The 16,800-nt window shown below is 35.4% G+C and overlaps 1 protein-coding gene across 4 annotated transcripts in view; it reads right to left on the reverse strand.

Moving 5' to 3' along the window:
* The window catches only part of Nmdar2 (NMDA receptor 2), a 55,983-nt gene that overhangs the window by 4,696 nt on the left and 34,487 nt on the right, over positions 1–16,800 (reverse strand). For 2 of the 4 annotated variants that reach the window (XM_066736178.1, XM_066736180.1), the window contains 11 exons: positions 10,611–10,840; positions 5,777–5,924; positions 5,111–5,294; positions 4,934–5,043; positions 4,324–4,433; positions 3,970–4,254; positions 3,687–3,868; positions 3,326–3,561; positions 2,699–2,892; positions 1,053–1,169; positions 84–185 (listed from right to left, as the gene is read on the reverse strand). In XM_066736178.1, coding sequence (XP_066592275.1) covers positions 84–185; positions 1,053–1,169; positions 2,699–2,892; positions 3,326–3,561; positions 3,687–3,868; positions 3,970–4,254; positions 4,324–4,433; positions 4,934–5,043; positions 5,111–5,294; positions 5,777–5,924; positions 10,611–10,840 — 1,898 coding nt within the window. The remainder of the gene's footprint in view (positions 1–83; positions 186–1,052; positions 1,170–2,698; positions 2,893–3,325; positions 3,562–3,686; positions 3,869–3,969; positions 4,255–4,323; positions 4,434–4,933; positions 5,044–5,110; positions 5,295–5,776; positions 5,925–10,610; positions 10,841–16,800) is intronic. The other 2 variants (XM_066736179.1, XM_066736181.1) reach the window with 1 other exon arrangement.

Genomic DNA, 16,800 nt, shown 5'->3' on the forward strand with positions numbered 1-16,800 from the left:
AATTGTGTCTATACAATTATTAACGTAACAGCTAGAAAGTTCATCGATCGATTCATATATATATATATATGTATGTATGTTACCTGTAAATCTCTGTTGGTAGGAACCTTTCACCAAATTCTGTGCTAACCACGTGATTACTGGTCATATCTCTAGGCCTCGCTACCTCCACAGCATCGACGAATCTACGTGAATAAAGAGAAGAAGAATAAATCGCTATTAGGAATTTGTTATTCCAGTTTATTGACCCACTCTACTCCATTTATCTTAGTTTTTATATAGCAACGTGTAGTTCATTAACATGGGTTAATTATTCCCTTTACTCGATTCATTGGAACGGAAACAGAATTCGTAAAAAGACTTTAGAACGCCAAAGCTCTGATGTGGCGTTTAATTATTCATAAAATAAATCGCATGCCATGCTTTCGAGCAGCAAAAAACTTGTGAATGAATGATCGGATTTGAGCGAACGAGTGTAATATACAAGGAATTGATAAATTTTATAACCAGTTCATGGCGTTATTACGTTCATATAATACAAACTGTACGATGCACGAGCGAAGCAGCGTACCACACACTACGTTTTATCTATAATTATCCATAAATAGCGAAGCAATAGTCGTGCAGGCGAACATTTCAAAATTATATCCTACGAACAGATAGTTGAAAAGGAGAAACGCGTTTCAGAGCTATTGTCAAGTTCGCCTGTCGATCTTTTGCAGCCCTCGGAGGCAAATGTAGGTCTCTCTGTTATGTGTGTGTATTTTCATTTACCTCATCCCATACCTATACTGCTCTTCCATCGATTTTGCTCGCGAAAACTCTTCGAAACCTACAGCCACCTCTAAGACTATAATTGCAAGTGACGTAGGAGCATACATTTTTATCCACAATATAACAATCAATAGTATCATTATGGAGTTTTTAAGAAATACTTCAAGTCATCTGTTTATAATATTGTATACGAGTTTTTGTTTCGACGAACCTAATTGTTTTAAGCTCCCAGATCAAAATGCAATGATTGCTTACGTGCTTTGGAGTTGCCGACTTACGAATCAAAGTACAGAGGCAGCGGATGTGGTGCCTCCACCGTCAGTGGTTCCGGATGTGGGTGTCGATCCGAGCTTTGCAAACATCCTCGCAACCAGCCAAGATTTCCGGTATTCCTCCTTTAAGAAAAGTCGACGAAGATAGATGCCAGTTTTATCCCCTATCGACTCTCTACAATTTCCTAGACACTCCCCTCCCTTTTCCTTCCTCATCGCTATACCTTCGTCAGGATCATTCGGTTAATGGAATCTACCTCTCGAAGATGATTATTCGTCAAAATTGAAAATCTAAATTTTCTTGACCATACTTTCTCTTTTTTTTTAGATTTTATAATTAGTTAGCGGCTTGTTGGAGACCCTTATTGCTGTGCCTCGAAAGTTCATATCGAGGTGAATCGATACGAGGCTGTGCAGTTTTTGTTACGCCTAAAGTTTAAACCAAAATTCAATAAAAACTGGTTGAAACTGAGTCAATGGAGCAAAAGTTCTTCGAGACTCTGTATCGTTGAAGTTATTTCTATTTTCTTCTCGGTTTCGTTATTTCCTCGGAAATCTTCTTCCAACAAGTACTTTCTTTGCAAAGCTTATTATGATTTTGTTCCCTGGTCCCTTTCGATTTGTTTCAACGGGCGTCTGAATTTTGTTTTCCGCTTGTTTCGGAGCATGTACATCAGCTCTCTTGAAAAATTTACTGAATTCTCAAAGGTGACTCGCAGTGGAAAGGTATGAAAAATTTATACAGCACATGATTCAGCAAATAATATGTGGAGAAACCAGAATTTCTCTATATATAATGCATGTACCCTGTAGAAAATCCTATAACGACTCATACGAAAGTACACGGTATATCTACGGATAAATCCTCGATGCTCTGGTATGGATAGACTGGTAATTCATGCTGTGCGAGCGAAGCTCAGAGTGAGATTAGAAAATAGGACACGCCTCGAGGTTGCTTCGAATTGCATCATCATAAAACTTTAGTTTCGAGCATAACCAATAATTATCTTATTTCGTTAAGTTTGACATCTGAAATTTATGTGTTTGATATAGGAATCGTATAAACAGTTTGGAATAAACATACGTTATTTTATATAACAAACAATTGATGCGACCTCGAGAGATGACAATTAAAATTAAGTATATAGGTATACAGGATTGGTATAATACAGTGGTGATCAATGAATAAGAATGAAATTAAAAAATTAGTATTAGAAATGGACGATTAAAAAGAGAATAAGAAGGATACAAGGATGGGCATGCTAAAATACTGCACTTGTCGATTTTTTCTTCTAAAACCGACTAAAAGTTAAAAATTCGTGGGAAGAGAAAGAGAATTTCGACAAATTGGTGTAAGCAGGCAACATCACTCGACGTGAAATTACTCTGAGAATGACGAAGAGTGATGTAACAAAGAGAGTATTTAAGGAACAGCCTAAAAAGTCGAAAGTTTCCATAAAAGATATTACAAGTAGTTCATAATCGACGTAAGAAGTAATTTTACACTTTGATATAATTCATGCGAAGCCTCTCCTCAAAAACTAATTACATTTTCAAAGTCGATGGAAATACCTGCTATCGACAACACGTCGAGTACTTTGTTTGATCTTAAACTGCAATGAGATAAAGTAATATGTTCTATTTGGACGTACTTGGTTTGGCTGGGCTTAATTCCATGGGCCTCCAGGTCCTTCTCCAACTGTCGAATTCGTATCTTAGCCATATCCAATTCGTGCTTGACTTTCCACAGGTGGGTATCGCAGACAGGGTCTCTACACCTGTGATGCCTCATAATGTCTTGTGCCTCGTACACGGCTCCACGGAAGGTCAATGATTTTCCCATGCTCTTTTAAGAAAACCAATTTGATTTTTGTAATCGGCCACTACGTCAGTTCTTAGTTAGCAGCTTCGAAAATGCAATTTGTATACTCTATACTATAATAAGTCGATCGATACTTGGCAAAGAAAATCTTTCAAAGATAGTGATATAGGATATATATATATGTATAGAGAGAGAGAGACAAACTGTAGCAAAGGCAAAATACTGATCGAATTTGAATCAATGTCAAAGAGATCTCAGGTATATATAATAATAGTATATAATAAATACATTCAGTGATTGTCAACTTTTGGACATGCCAGTGTTTATCAGAGAAACGTACGGTGCCATGTGACGGAATTACATGATGAAATTCTGTTTGATATTTGGGAAAAGAAGGAAGCTATTTATGCAAATCACCTATACATATATTTTTGCTAATAGGGCTTTCGAAGCTTACCAAGCTAAAGAGTGCACAGCAGCCACCACCGTCGCTTTTGGCCAGGTGTTGCCGGACGTATTTAAAATACAGATGTTCCAGTAGCAAAAATACCACAGCCAAGAGAATTCCCATCATGAGCAACAGGAAGGCGCTTAAAAATTGTTCGAGTGCCAAGGGATCGCTGCTCTTTTGTACTTCCTTTCCTGGCTTACAGGTACCTGTCATCCAATACCTTCTCAGACGCTCCAAATCCCCTGTGGATAAACAAAACTCGTCAATTCCTTGCAGCCGTTCTGTTTCCCTCCTTTAACCAAACTTTTCGTTGTAGTCTTAACCCCCTGACATTCGCAAGACGCGCGATTCTCGTAAAAGTTCTCACCGTTATCTCTATAATCGAGCAACCTTTTGTTGAACATTTCTAGGTATTTGGAATTTCTGGAAAAAGCTAGACCATATCCTGTCATTGCGTACCAAGAACCGACAGTCAATAATCTGCAGTCTTCGTCCTGGGCTACCAGATAATCCAGTACAGTACCATCGTAGAAAAATGCATCCAATTCTCTGAAATTGTCGAATGGTTCTTTAGAAAATTGCTAAATAATTTTAATAGGCATTCATATATATAATTTCGTGTAAATATTATATTCGAGTGATTTATTTACCCACTGATGACGGCTTCGACTCCTTCCGCTACGCTGGTTTTATTGAATTGAGCCATGTACGAGTGCATCTCTTTAAAGTATTTGGCCAACGTACTGTCTGTGTGGCTGTATGGTGTTGTACCAAATTTAAACATAGGCTTGTGGGACCAAGGTTTCGCCAGTCTGGGATCATCCACTCCGTTGAATTCGTGAAACTCTTCTCTCGTTATCATAAAGGCAGCCAGATTGGCAGTGTAAATGGCAAGGAACACCACAGCGAATAACGCCCATACATTTGTCATAAATCTGTTGGCGAGACGAGCTCGGTTAAGATAAATTATTCGAACCACGATGCATTTTCGGAATTAGACTAACCTGGCCGTAAATCCTCGTGGAGAATCAATATGAACGGCGGCTTGAAACAATACAGCCCAAACTAACCAGTATGTCCGACAGAAGGAGAATCTATGATTCGGTGTTGGAGTCTATAACAAGACGAACGGCAGATTTAATTTATTTCTTTTTTTTTTCTCTCATTTTATTATAGACAGAAAGAGTAGATAAATATTGGTTTTGTTAGTTTATTTTCTGTTAATTAAATTACAACAATTTCGTATTAATAAAATCATTTTCTTAAATTTTGCAAAAATATAAGCTCATCAATTTTCATAATAATACACGATAGGCAAGTGAACGTATTTGAATTTACTGAGAAAATTGATGATAAATTTTTGCAACGTTAGATCAAGGCCTCCATGAATTTTATATTAATTTCGATAAATTCATTGAATCAAAAAAATAGTGCCAAGTGAGTAAGTGAGATAAAATAGAAATTTCCGAATTGGTTCTACTTTCCATAATAAGTAAACATGAGAGTGTTGAAAAGTGTACATGTGCAGAGGAGTGAAGTAATTAAAGTACAATAAAAAGTAAGAAGCAAAATCAAAGATTCCAGGTTTTGCGCAGCGCCTGAACGGCTGTTTACCTTCATGTCGAAACCGGACGGTGAGAGCCACTCGAATAATAATATGATAATCGTTGCTACATGAATGGCAACGATACCGACCAACATCCACGAGGCTGCATCGAATGGCTCTGCAATTAAATTTCTCGAATAATTCTACCTCGTTAAGGTCGCGCGTTAAAAACGCTAGGGACTTACCGAGGAAAGCTGTTGGTGATATAATTCCAGTTCTTTTCGCAACAATAATCGCTATACCCGTTTCCATGTACGGAACGGTGAAATCAACCACAGCTTCGCGCTCCGAATTGATCATTAAAGACGTCATTACCATATCTGTTTTGCGATTAACCAGATCAGCGATGAGGCCGTTCCATTTGCCATTCTGTAGGAAAAAATCCTTCTCATTAACGAAAGCTTTCCTCGCGAGAAGTAACAATGCGGATTCTCGCATAACGTGTTGCGGTTACCGCCAATAAAAATACCAGAAGACCCAGTAGGAAACCCTGAGCAAGCCAGTTCGTTGCGTTTTACGATCTATTTCCAGTCTCGTTTTTCTATTTTTATGACGCTTTTCCGACTTTAGCAACAAACTAACAGATTATACAGATACACAAAAGGTGTATTATGTTTATAAATATCTGTGAATGTGACACGTTCCCGCACACACGGAATGAAATATTCTACGTAGAACTTGGAGCTTCCAAGGTGCTTAAACTTTATTTTACGAGGAAAGGCGAATATAACTTTATACTTGATTTTTTTTCTCGTCATTAAAAATAAGTACACGCGACGGTTGGAGGATTTTCGATCGTGGCGCGGATTTGGTTCTAATCGCATTATGACGATACTTCCTTTTCGACTTACCTCAAGAGTGCCCCATTTGCCATCCTCCACCCGAACCAGCTCGTAAGTGAATCCGATCTCTTCGGAAAACTTTTGCAATAAGTCGATGCAAAAACCGCTGCAGCATTGGTAAAAACTCTCGTTCTTTAGCGCCGATTGCAAATCCATTCTGCGGGAAATAACAGAGAGGAAACGTGATAATTATTTCTTCATATTTTTGTTTTCTGCATTTTTTCACAGCAACTCAACTATCGTAGTTTAAAAAATAACAGATATCTGTTGCTTGCCGAGTAAAATGGTGTTGTTAGCCTCGCTTGTTCGCAATATATATTGGCAGAAGACACGAGCCTTACTTAAAGGGATGGTTAACCGACCGAGATGAGAAGACGTGGAAAACTTTTTAGCCTCTGCTCTAATAGAAAATCCTCTTGCAGACTTATTGTTTACTTTGATTCTCCCAGTATCGATAAAAAGTAGGCAAAAGGCACGTTTCTCGAGGGTATTAGAGAATGCCTTATCAAATTTGGTTGTTTGCCTTGAGCCTTAGGGGTTGTTTTAAATTGAAATTCAAAAGGAAAAAGCAAGCCTCTTTAAGGATAACTCGAATATACCGCTGTAGGTCTTGATCATAAGGGAAATTTTCTATCTCCGTTTTATACTTATCTCTCAAATTTACGTAAAATATCGTGTTCAGGTATATCTTAGCGTGCATATATATAACACGAAGAGGCACTACTTTTTCTTCTTGCCAAATTTCATCTACCAAGCCCTCGTATAATACATGCATGTTTTTAAATAACCTACTTTTATTGACTCTTTTTCTTGTACACGAGCGAAACAAATAATATTAATTGTTTTTCGATTGGAATAATACTATCGTATTAACCAAATCTGATTTTATTTGCATATCATACATATAAGGTAAAAAGCTCCCCCCCCCCCCCGATAACAAGATTATAAGATATATATACGTAAATTTAGCGTTCATTCTTCATTAAGTTCAGTTGTTTCAAGTTCTAATTTTTTGTTCCTTTATTTCATCAGGACGCGCTTGTAAATATGTGTGGTTGAAGGATTGCTATATCAAATTCCAATATCTGGCTGTGACTCCTCGCGTGATCCATTGCTATGTTTGCCCTTTTATTAAAAAAGTAATTGAAAAGACTTTCAGAAAAGAATCCAACATCAAATAATAGAGAGAATCAAGTTTTCTTAGAAACCCGAATATCATTTTTATCCCATTTCTAAAAAAATTTAAATTATTTGTTATCTTTATTACAAATAAAAAAGATAAGATAATTTGAAGAAGAAAATTGAAAAACTACTGTTTAACCATTTTTTTTATATTAATCATCGCTCGTCTGTGAAAAAAGATTAATAATAAAATCAAAAACGGTCAATGAATTCGATGTAAACCTAAATGTAACTGTTGTGTGTATGTGTGTCACCAGATTAAATAGTTAATGTACACTTTACCCGAAGGAAATCGTATAGAAAATAGGAAATGGCTATTTAACGGCTCGCCTGATTGTGTGAAACGCAAGAGAGAAACGCGCTGTAAAAGAGATAATGCGCGTAAGTGTAAGTTTATGTGGTTATGTGGGTAGGTTTATTGGTACGTAGAGTGAGTTGCGTAGCTAGAAAGGAGATATGTGGTACAGATAATGGAGAGCTCTTAACGCGGTAGAACAACAAAAACTATGAGACAGCCACTTGATGAGCTGGATAAGACAATAAAAGGATATCTCTTTTTTTATCCCATGCCTTATACAAGCTATGTACACTGTTACAAGCTAAGAAGTGTATTTTGCGGAAAAAAAAAATACTTTTCAAAACGTCGTCAGCAATAAAAAGCAAAACTTCATTGTAAGTTGCAACATTATACAAAATGAGAACTCTTTTAGCTGGAACATATACAAAGACTCGAGTGAAGTAGAGCTTTGGAGTAAAATCCACAATTTTTCATGTGAAAAAAAAGTCAGGTATCGTAATGAAAAATAGCCAGTTTGAAAGTATTTTTCAAGAAAGAAATCAGGAAAGAAAGAAATCCTTCTTCAGTATGAGCTATGGGAGGATGAAAGAAAAGGATCAAGGAGTGGAAAATCCGAAGGATAAGGCTGATTCCAATCATTTGTGACCATCTCATTTCCGACAGTTGAGAACATACTTAAAGCGTAAAATGACTCTGGCCAACTCTTTTGGTACAGATTTCATTCCGTGGAGGTATAAGCTGCGTTATCCAATACAAACATAATAACATCATATGTACCATGTCTTGTGCTGAAACGATACAGCCATGCGCGTTATACGTCAGTGGCTGCGATCCAATTTGAAATCTAATAAAATTTACCAAACCTCTATTACGTCGATCATCATGTGCAATTTACCGACGTTATTTGAGACTATATGAAGCTCCTGCTTCGATTAAACGTCAAAACTTTGGATAGATCGATAATCCTCAGAATTTCAAACGAATTTCACCAGCGACTATATATATGTATATATATACGTATAGTTAAAATTCCCACTTGTTTTATCCGATGTGTTTTGTTACAATAAGAAGGCTACAGAAACGTGTTAGGAAAACGAACGATGAGATAATATTCTCCCTTTCTACTTGGTATCACTCCTCTCTTTAATTCTCCCCTTGCTTTTACGCTGACTGTAATTTCTACCAAGTTAATGACGTTTTCTTCCCTCGTAGCAAGGAAAAGCCCTCGGAGGAACGCTTTACATACTCTTTACGTGCTCGCACCTACCACATTTGTGTACGTCCGTATATAAAATACCTTTTTATCCCATCAAATTCTATGCTTGTTTATAATGGGTAATTTCACCTTCGTGTTACCAGCAATCTGAGATCTTATGACACCTAATGCAATTAAGAAAGAATTGTTGGACTTTATTAATATTTTCCAAGGATGCTGAACGAATCAATTTGTAAACTAAGATAAAAGAGGTGCTATTAGATACTGTAAGAAAACTTTGTGAAAATTTTATTCCTTCGCGATAAGCTAAATGGACTTGGGCTATAATCGTAACTTGAGGTTATACATATAAATTGCGGTTCAAGAATTATATAGCAGTAAAACTTAATTTACATTAATTTCAGTCTGTATTTTCTATCATTCAGCTTCGTTCTTTCAAAGTAATCCGTCCTTATTACATATTTAACGTAAATCAAGTACAATTAAACACGATAATCTTTGCGGATTATCATGAACTAAAAATCGATAAATTATGTAAGAAAGGTGCAGATAATACAGGTTTAAAAAAGTGATGATAAGTTCAGGAATTTATGGGAATTGGCCTTAAAGATGTTGGCGAAAAGAAAGTTACTTTTTAGAACTTTGTCACTAAGAGGATTCCTTTGAGGCTAGACTTTTTACGACTTGGCAGTAAAAGGGTTTACTGGAAAGAATTTGATCTTACAAGAGTTTCACCGTACTAAGTAAGTATTAACGGTAATTCGAATGTAATATATCTTAAAATTGGATATGCTCAACAATTTAATAAAACAATATTTCCACTTCCTACATACTTAGATAAGCATTGTCAATTCATATTAAACGGAGCAGACGTGTTATTTAAAAAGAAATAATTATAATCAAATTTAAATCAAATCCACAATATAGGTTCAAATCTTTGCCTAAATCAAATTTTCCAAAAAGTATTAACAAAACAACATTATCCTATTATTTGCGGCCTACAGGCATATCATTAATTATTATTACTTTGTTTCATACCGTTATTGGCATTCACCACTTCTTTATACATTACTTCTCTTGCGGCCTATGGAATATCATTTATTACTAAATCATTGTTAAAATATTTTATTTCAATTTTTGAATAAACTACTTTATTCCATTTTACGCAACACCTATTTTCCTTCAGATCAACCTTCCCCCTTTTCTATCTTTCAGGAACCTTACCGGATCAATTCTGTCACATCTTATTTATTTATTCTAGCTTTATATCATGAAAACTTGTAGCCTATTTAAATTTATTAGCCTCCTGAGCAATAATTCTCCTCTGCCTGCCAGGAAAGTAGTTGGTAAATAGTACAGACAGAGACAGCGAGAGAAATGTAGAAATGGTATAAATTTGTGTAAAGTTGGCAGTCTAAAATTAAAATACAACAGTTTACGTTAGAGTCGGAATAAAACAAAAATAGAATAATAAAATACTCGTTTTTAAAATCAGACCGCTCTTATTTTTACTCTTGGAGTTTAATTAACAGTTATAAAGTTGTTAGCGAGCTAATTAGATTTACGCAGAAATTCAAGTAGAAAACTTGATAGGTGTGAACGGTATGAATCATGACAGGAGAGTACAGTTTCACTTGGAAATATATATGTATACGGTAATAGAGAGTAATTAGATTTTGGGGGATGAGTAAAAGGCTTTATGCACAATATTAATGTTGCGATAGTTAAAAACTGGCAGAGTAAAAGGTTTCCAGTCAAGGCTTAGGCTGTTATCAAAGCTCGCGATATGACGTGGCTGGTTTCCAAACTTTCACTATGACTAATAATAGACTAATAAGAGAATATATAGAGAAGAGAGATAGGGGAGCTATATGGGAAAGGTCAGCAAGTTCCGAAAGTGCTTTTCCATGGGCTCGTTTACCCTGAGAATTTAACGTGCTTAGTATCTATTGTACAAACTTCAAGTTTTGTCTCTCCTCTATTAAATATATAGAGACAAAAAACCATAGCATGTACCAAAGGCAATAATAACAATTATATTACGTTTCTCGTCCTTTCATCTCGTATTTCGCTCTTAAAAGAATCGTTGCGAGGAAAAAGGAGAAATTTAAAAGATGATGAATGAAGGAAAGTATTTATAAACTCACTCAGCCATGTCGGATTCTTTGGCTACTCGGCAGTGAACGCCTCTATCCATCAGGCATTTTCCACTAACCGGATCTGGCGGTGCTAGATTAATGTACGGTGGTTCTTCCAGAAACGTAATTTTGAGGAAAAATTTCTCCGGAACACCCTGTGGTGGTGTGTGAGTGTTCCCTGGCCAAACAATGTCCTTTATATCGAGACCCTCCTTTTCCCAGGATTTCCAAACACCGATCTGTTGACAATTAAACAGTCTTACGTTAATAACGTGCTGCCTTACATTCTAGTCATTTCGCCTAAGATAATTAGAGCAGATTGGTCAGATAACTGGCGTTTCTGCCTATCGAATCAATTCGGTGCGGAATTCATCTCGAATAATTCAATAGACTGGATAAGCCGGAATTGTAAATCTACGTGTAATTTGCTCAGCATATCTACCTTGGCTAAGACTCGTTGCATAAATCAATAATAAGGGCGTGGTTTGTGTTAATGGCTACGCATTAAGCCAGATGATTAATGTAATTGTCCAAATATCGTTCTCTTTCACTGATAAATATTTCTAAGAATAATACTTTGTATACGAAACGACGTCTGGGAGGAATGTTTTATTTGTGTAATAGCTAGGGAACGTGAATGTTTATAACGAGCAGAGCATGGAGGAATAAACAAGAGGACGAGTTATAACGATGTCACAGGAGAAACATAAAAAAAGCTTTTCGATATATACGAGGAGAGATAATTTATGAAACACAGGAAAACATGAGAAATTGATGGGACTGTGGATGTGCATCGGGAAAGGAGTGTGGGAAAGCTGCCGATACCAGCTGATAGACTTAACGGCGCCAAGGGACCGCCAAACTGGGATACGTGTTGAATATGTAAAAGCCACCTGCGAATAATCCTCTTCATCCCTTGCCTGCAAACCAATCCTATCCTGCTTTCGTACATCCCATCTAGCTTCATCGGGTAGTCTCATCTCTATCTTTACTTATCTCCAACGAACATTTGCCATTCATATTTGCTATTGCTTGGTACGAACAGCGAACCTTCATCCTGACAAAACCCAGACCCTAAAATTTAATATTCCTCTCTATTTTTTGTTTTCAACGATTATATTAAAAGTGCCATTATATTTTCAGTGATCTATAAAGCTTTACACCGATCCATTCTTGCATTATTGCGTAATAAACAATGCCAAGACTAAACATTTTATTACTACACTTTTATTAAAATTACAATGCTACATCAATTAAAATTTTTGAATTGAACCATTTGCCCAAGATTACATCTATTCGTTTTATTAAGTAGACTTGAATTGGGAATGATTTTGGTGTAAAAAATGATTGGGTACGAAAATGTAGAATAGTGCGAGGAATATATAATAAGGGGATATGGTAGTAGAAAATTTACAGTTTTTTTTTATAATGCACTTGATATGTTTGATTAACGTTAAATATTCCGAAAGACGCAAGCATCATGCTTTGGAATCGGGAGAGAGAGATTTTTAAAATTCAAGGAACTTTTAGGGTTTATTGAAACCTTATGTCGATGTAATATGGAAAACGACCTTAATTTACTAGGCATTAACGTTATATCGACGAGAGGAAACGAGTAGATTCAGGGATATTGCAACGTCCATCTCGCGTCGGATAAAACTGCACTCCCTTATAGAACTCTCTCTCTCGCTCTCTCTCTCTCTCTCTCTCTCTCTCTCTCATTCAACCCGTGACTAACGAGTAAGCAACGTGTGAATGTAATGGCCAACTATACCGAATAAATATTACCACGCTGAACGATTCCTTATTAAAAATGTCGCTTGGCCATTTTATTCAATCTATTGGAAATTTTAACCTAACACGATTCCGGTTTCGATTTGCAAAATGTAAATCCAAATTATCATATTTCAGTGCCAGTTGAAATATAACGTAAAACTTTTTTATGGTCTATCTTCCAAACAGATTAAAATTTTAAATGATATAATGCAGATACACGAAAGCGTATATCAAAGTGCGTTATTTTCGTTTCCCTTTAAACTCGGGGTGATATGCAACAACAATAATAGCAAAAGGTGACGAACTAGTCATTTGTGCAGTAACTGTGCGGTAACATTAATGTTCGAGAATATGGTACGAAAGGATAAAGTTCTTTCACTGCATTAACCCTTTGAAGTCGTATATCACGCTGGAGGCGATAAAATAAATTAATACTCATGAAAAATTAAACCGAGGATACAGGTTCGAATAAAGTAATTCTTTCCAATAGAGTGCACTTATTTGTATATTAGAATGTCAGATTGAAAATTACGAGAAAATCTTTTTCAAAGTCAGCAGATAAATTTTAATGATGGAATATTTTTTAGAATTTTCTCGAAAATGTAAAATACTATAATATTTTATATGCTTTGGGTAGAGGTAAAAGTAAATTATCTTGTGCTACTTTCCTTGAAAAAAAAAAAAAACTTTCCACAATTCTCTGTTCAGACCAACAGTAGGTAAAAATACTTCTTTTCCTTATTTCATTGAATGAGTTTTTCACATTTGACCTGACTAACTTCTCAGCGAGCACTGTCAAACTTCTGAACTAGCCGAAAAATTCATAAGTTCTTAGTATACTGATTTAACCAACTATTCTGAACATTTGAGAACTCTCGTGGCAATCTTGGAATTTTAAGAACAGCGTATAACCATTTTCAGAACATTGCATATAAAAATTTCACTTGAATGGAAATTACTTGAATAAAATTTCTTTCTATTTTGCGCAAGAATTGAAAATGAGAAATACTACGAATAAGCTACTTTCTTAGAGTCATTCAGACACTATCGTATTAAAGCTAAGGATTGATCTGTAAAGAGTGTGAAAGAAAATGAGAGGATCAAGAGGATGGGAGAAAGAAAAGGGTAAAGAGCTGCGACAATTTTCGCATTTTAATAAAGGATTAATGAAGCATGAGTTTATAGTCTCTCAGAAATAAAATGTTGCGAATAAGCATCGATAAAAAATTGCAATAGTCCTACTAAAGAATTTAATTATTGGGAAAAGCAATTGTAGCTTGTTATTTAGCTCATGGCCTATTTACGTTGATTGTACAGAGGTGACATTTCTAATAATTTGAGAGCTGCTCCTGTAAAGCTCCGAGGACAGTAGAATAATTGGAGATTGCTCAAACCTCTGACACATTGAATATACGACAAGTTGAATAATAAAGCAACTTGGGCGAATGCCCCTTAATTATTCTTAATCATGTTTGGGACACGATATTAATGCAACATCTAGTTGAGCTGAAATGTTTGTGCGAAGAAATTAGTAAAGTCCCACGAGTTATTTAATTTATGTTACCTATTAAATCTTCAACATGATAATCACTCCCTGCAGAGCAAACAGTTCCTACTAAATCTATACAAAATTTAAGGACGTTCCATTCTGCTGTGCTATATCTTATGTAATTGATCAAAGCATAAATTTTTTAATAGCACTAGCTTTTAAAACTATTTTAAATGAATTTTAATTATAAGAACGTAACATTTTTCAAGTTTATTAACATTGTATTCATATTACGAGAAATTCCTTTGTATTTTTCGGTTGCTTCTCTCCAGTCATAGTCAATGTCCAATATCCAAGCATTCATACAGAGAGAAATTATAATAATGATGGATTTTCAATAACCAGACCCATATAATAACAAGTAGCATTTGTAGGAAGCTGAGAGTAATGGGAAGTGGAAGAAAAGAGAAATATATCTGAGAAAAGAATCAATTCTTAAAGTACAATTTGAAGTTACGCTAGAAATGTATTAGGTATTCGATACTATCAATTATTCAGTGGCATTTAATGCAGATTATACGTACGCTGTAAAGATGTATTGATAAAATTAAAATTACAACAACAATACAGGCAACTTTGTAACCCACTGTTGTCGTTTTCAATTTACACTCGGCTGTAAAAGAACAATATAGAACTTGTTACTACGAAATTGTTGTAGAATTAAAAATATAAATTCACTACGACAGTCGTGGACTATAAAATTATTCATGATCGTTCTTATAACTTTACCCATAATTTTTACGTGGTAGTCCATAGTAATCTGAGGTCTTAGAATGCATGTGGTAAAGTACATAGGAGGGAATTAAATACCAATGATATTGTTAATTAATTATCTATGAATGTTACCACTCATTAGGTCTATTCGTTAAAATGCTTCAACCAAATGCTAATTAAATCGTTTCGGATATCCTGGGTTAATTGGCTGCAGGTTATCAAACGAAATTTTAAGCATAAAATCCTCAGGGAAAACTCAAATCGAACTAACTGAAATTCCTATATATAAATTCCTGAGAGAAATCGCTAGCTATTTGTACGATATAATAGTGAATGGGGAAAGGGAATAAAGCTAAAAGTTATGAAGACCATGAAAATATTCTCCTATAGTTGTTTTGATTCTTTCACAAAATACATATCGATGCAATTTATGCTTTATGCATTAATTAATTATAATAAAAGCCTTGCTTTATTCTATCTGCTCATACATTTCGAGCATGACGAAAATTAAACTTTTATTCCAAATTAGGAGTATTATAATATGATTCATCAAATCAAATATCTTTTAATTGGTTCAATTATCTATTCGATGCAAAACGCTCACATCTTGTTATCATTATGCATGCGTTATCGATGAGATAGGATTGCAACGATTACAAGTAAACTCACTAAACAAACAGGCACTAGGGAGGATTATACAGTTTCCGTGTGTTTGTAGTTAAATGTGTATATTTAAACAACATAAAAATATATACAGAATTAAAAAATTTTTCCTTTTTTTTAAATCCACATAAATATATTGAAAATTCACATAGTTCCTATAAATATATTAAGCAATTAACAAGGTAATGCAGCCATCATCAATTGTTTACACTAATTTGCGTAATCCCTGTATATCTAGGCTACTCGTAAAAGAAGCTTTAATTCAGTTTCGCTAACTCAATTAAAATTGTACCTATGTTTGTGTGCTCCACTTAAATCCTAAAAAAAGATTTTAATTTAAAAGCAACAGTAAACTTAATTATTGTTGTGCTGATATGGAACACTGTGTTTTCCGTAGAGCGCGATCCGGAGAAAATCAATATACCTATCAAGGAATCACCTTTATATACCATTCTCATAAACTCTCGGACAATAACGACCTTTTCTACTGGTTACTACTAATAGCAGCGTCGTAATTTAAATGAAGCAGAGAAAATTACGTCGCGTTTGAATAAAACGTTATAATGAAAATCGTGAACTATTCGTTGGGGTGGAAGAGATTAAAGTTGCAGAAGAAGCAGCGTTAAGTACAGAATTGGAATAGGTGGGTGATAAGGAGAAAGTACTTTTGCAAAGCCAGAATATTCTAGTAGTACAAGTACATAATAAGTTCGGCGTATAGCCTCGGTTTATGATGAAATAAGTTCGCTTTCGAAGCGGAAACGTCATTCTTTTCGGAAGAAGTTTAATAAAGAACAGCAAAACTAAGGGCCCCGGGCAATGTTGGGGGTAGGGGATCAGTGATAGAGGAGGTCATACGTTGAGCTCGAGCCAGGAGATTTATAACGCGAACAGACCAAACCAGGATCAACTTTAACCCTGTAGTACCTTCAATGAAATTCTCATTAAAGTTACAAAACTCCATATAGCGCAGTTAATAAAAATTCTCGCCGCGTGACGTAGATAGCCTCGCTCGATTTCCCCAAGCAAACTCAGTGAAATTGCTAAGAACGGAGGGGACGCTTGACGTAATTCAAAAGAATCGCTTTTGACAATCACCCAAGAACGAGTTTTAGGAACCGTACGTATATACGTTCCAGTAAGCTTGCTCTTTAAATTTCTATTCAATGAAAATTACCAATCCAATTCGTAATATCGAAATAGCTCCTACGTCCACAAACTTTTCATTACTTTCCATCATTTTTCCTTTTACAGAGTGAGACGTGAAAACTTGACAGTAAAATTGTCGATTGAAGGAAAAACGATTGGAACGAGATAGATTGCAGCATTTAAGGGAGTATTGCAGTTTATCAAAAAATCAATAATTGCAGATGATCAATGTGATTATTACAGAATCAGAAGTCAATTACGAAAAGGATATTTCACGGACTTGTTCGCTGTTAAAAAGAGTTTGAACGGAAACCGTGGTGAGATCGAAAACAGTGCCTGTCAGTTGCA

The sequence above is a fragment of the Prorops nasuta genome, unplaced genomic scaffold (assembly GCF_024137725.1).
Source record: "Prorops nasuta isolate Cenicafe-Biocafe unplaced genomic scaffold, Cenicafe_Pnas_1.2 PNAS00015, whole genome shotgun sequence".
NCBI classification, from domain to species: domain Eukaryota; kingdom Metazoa; phylum Arthropoda; class Insecta; order Hymenoptera; family Bethylidae; genus Prorops; species Prorops nasuta.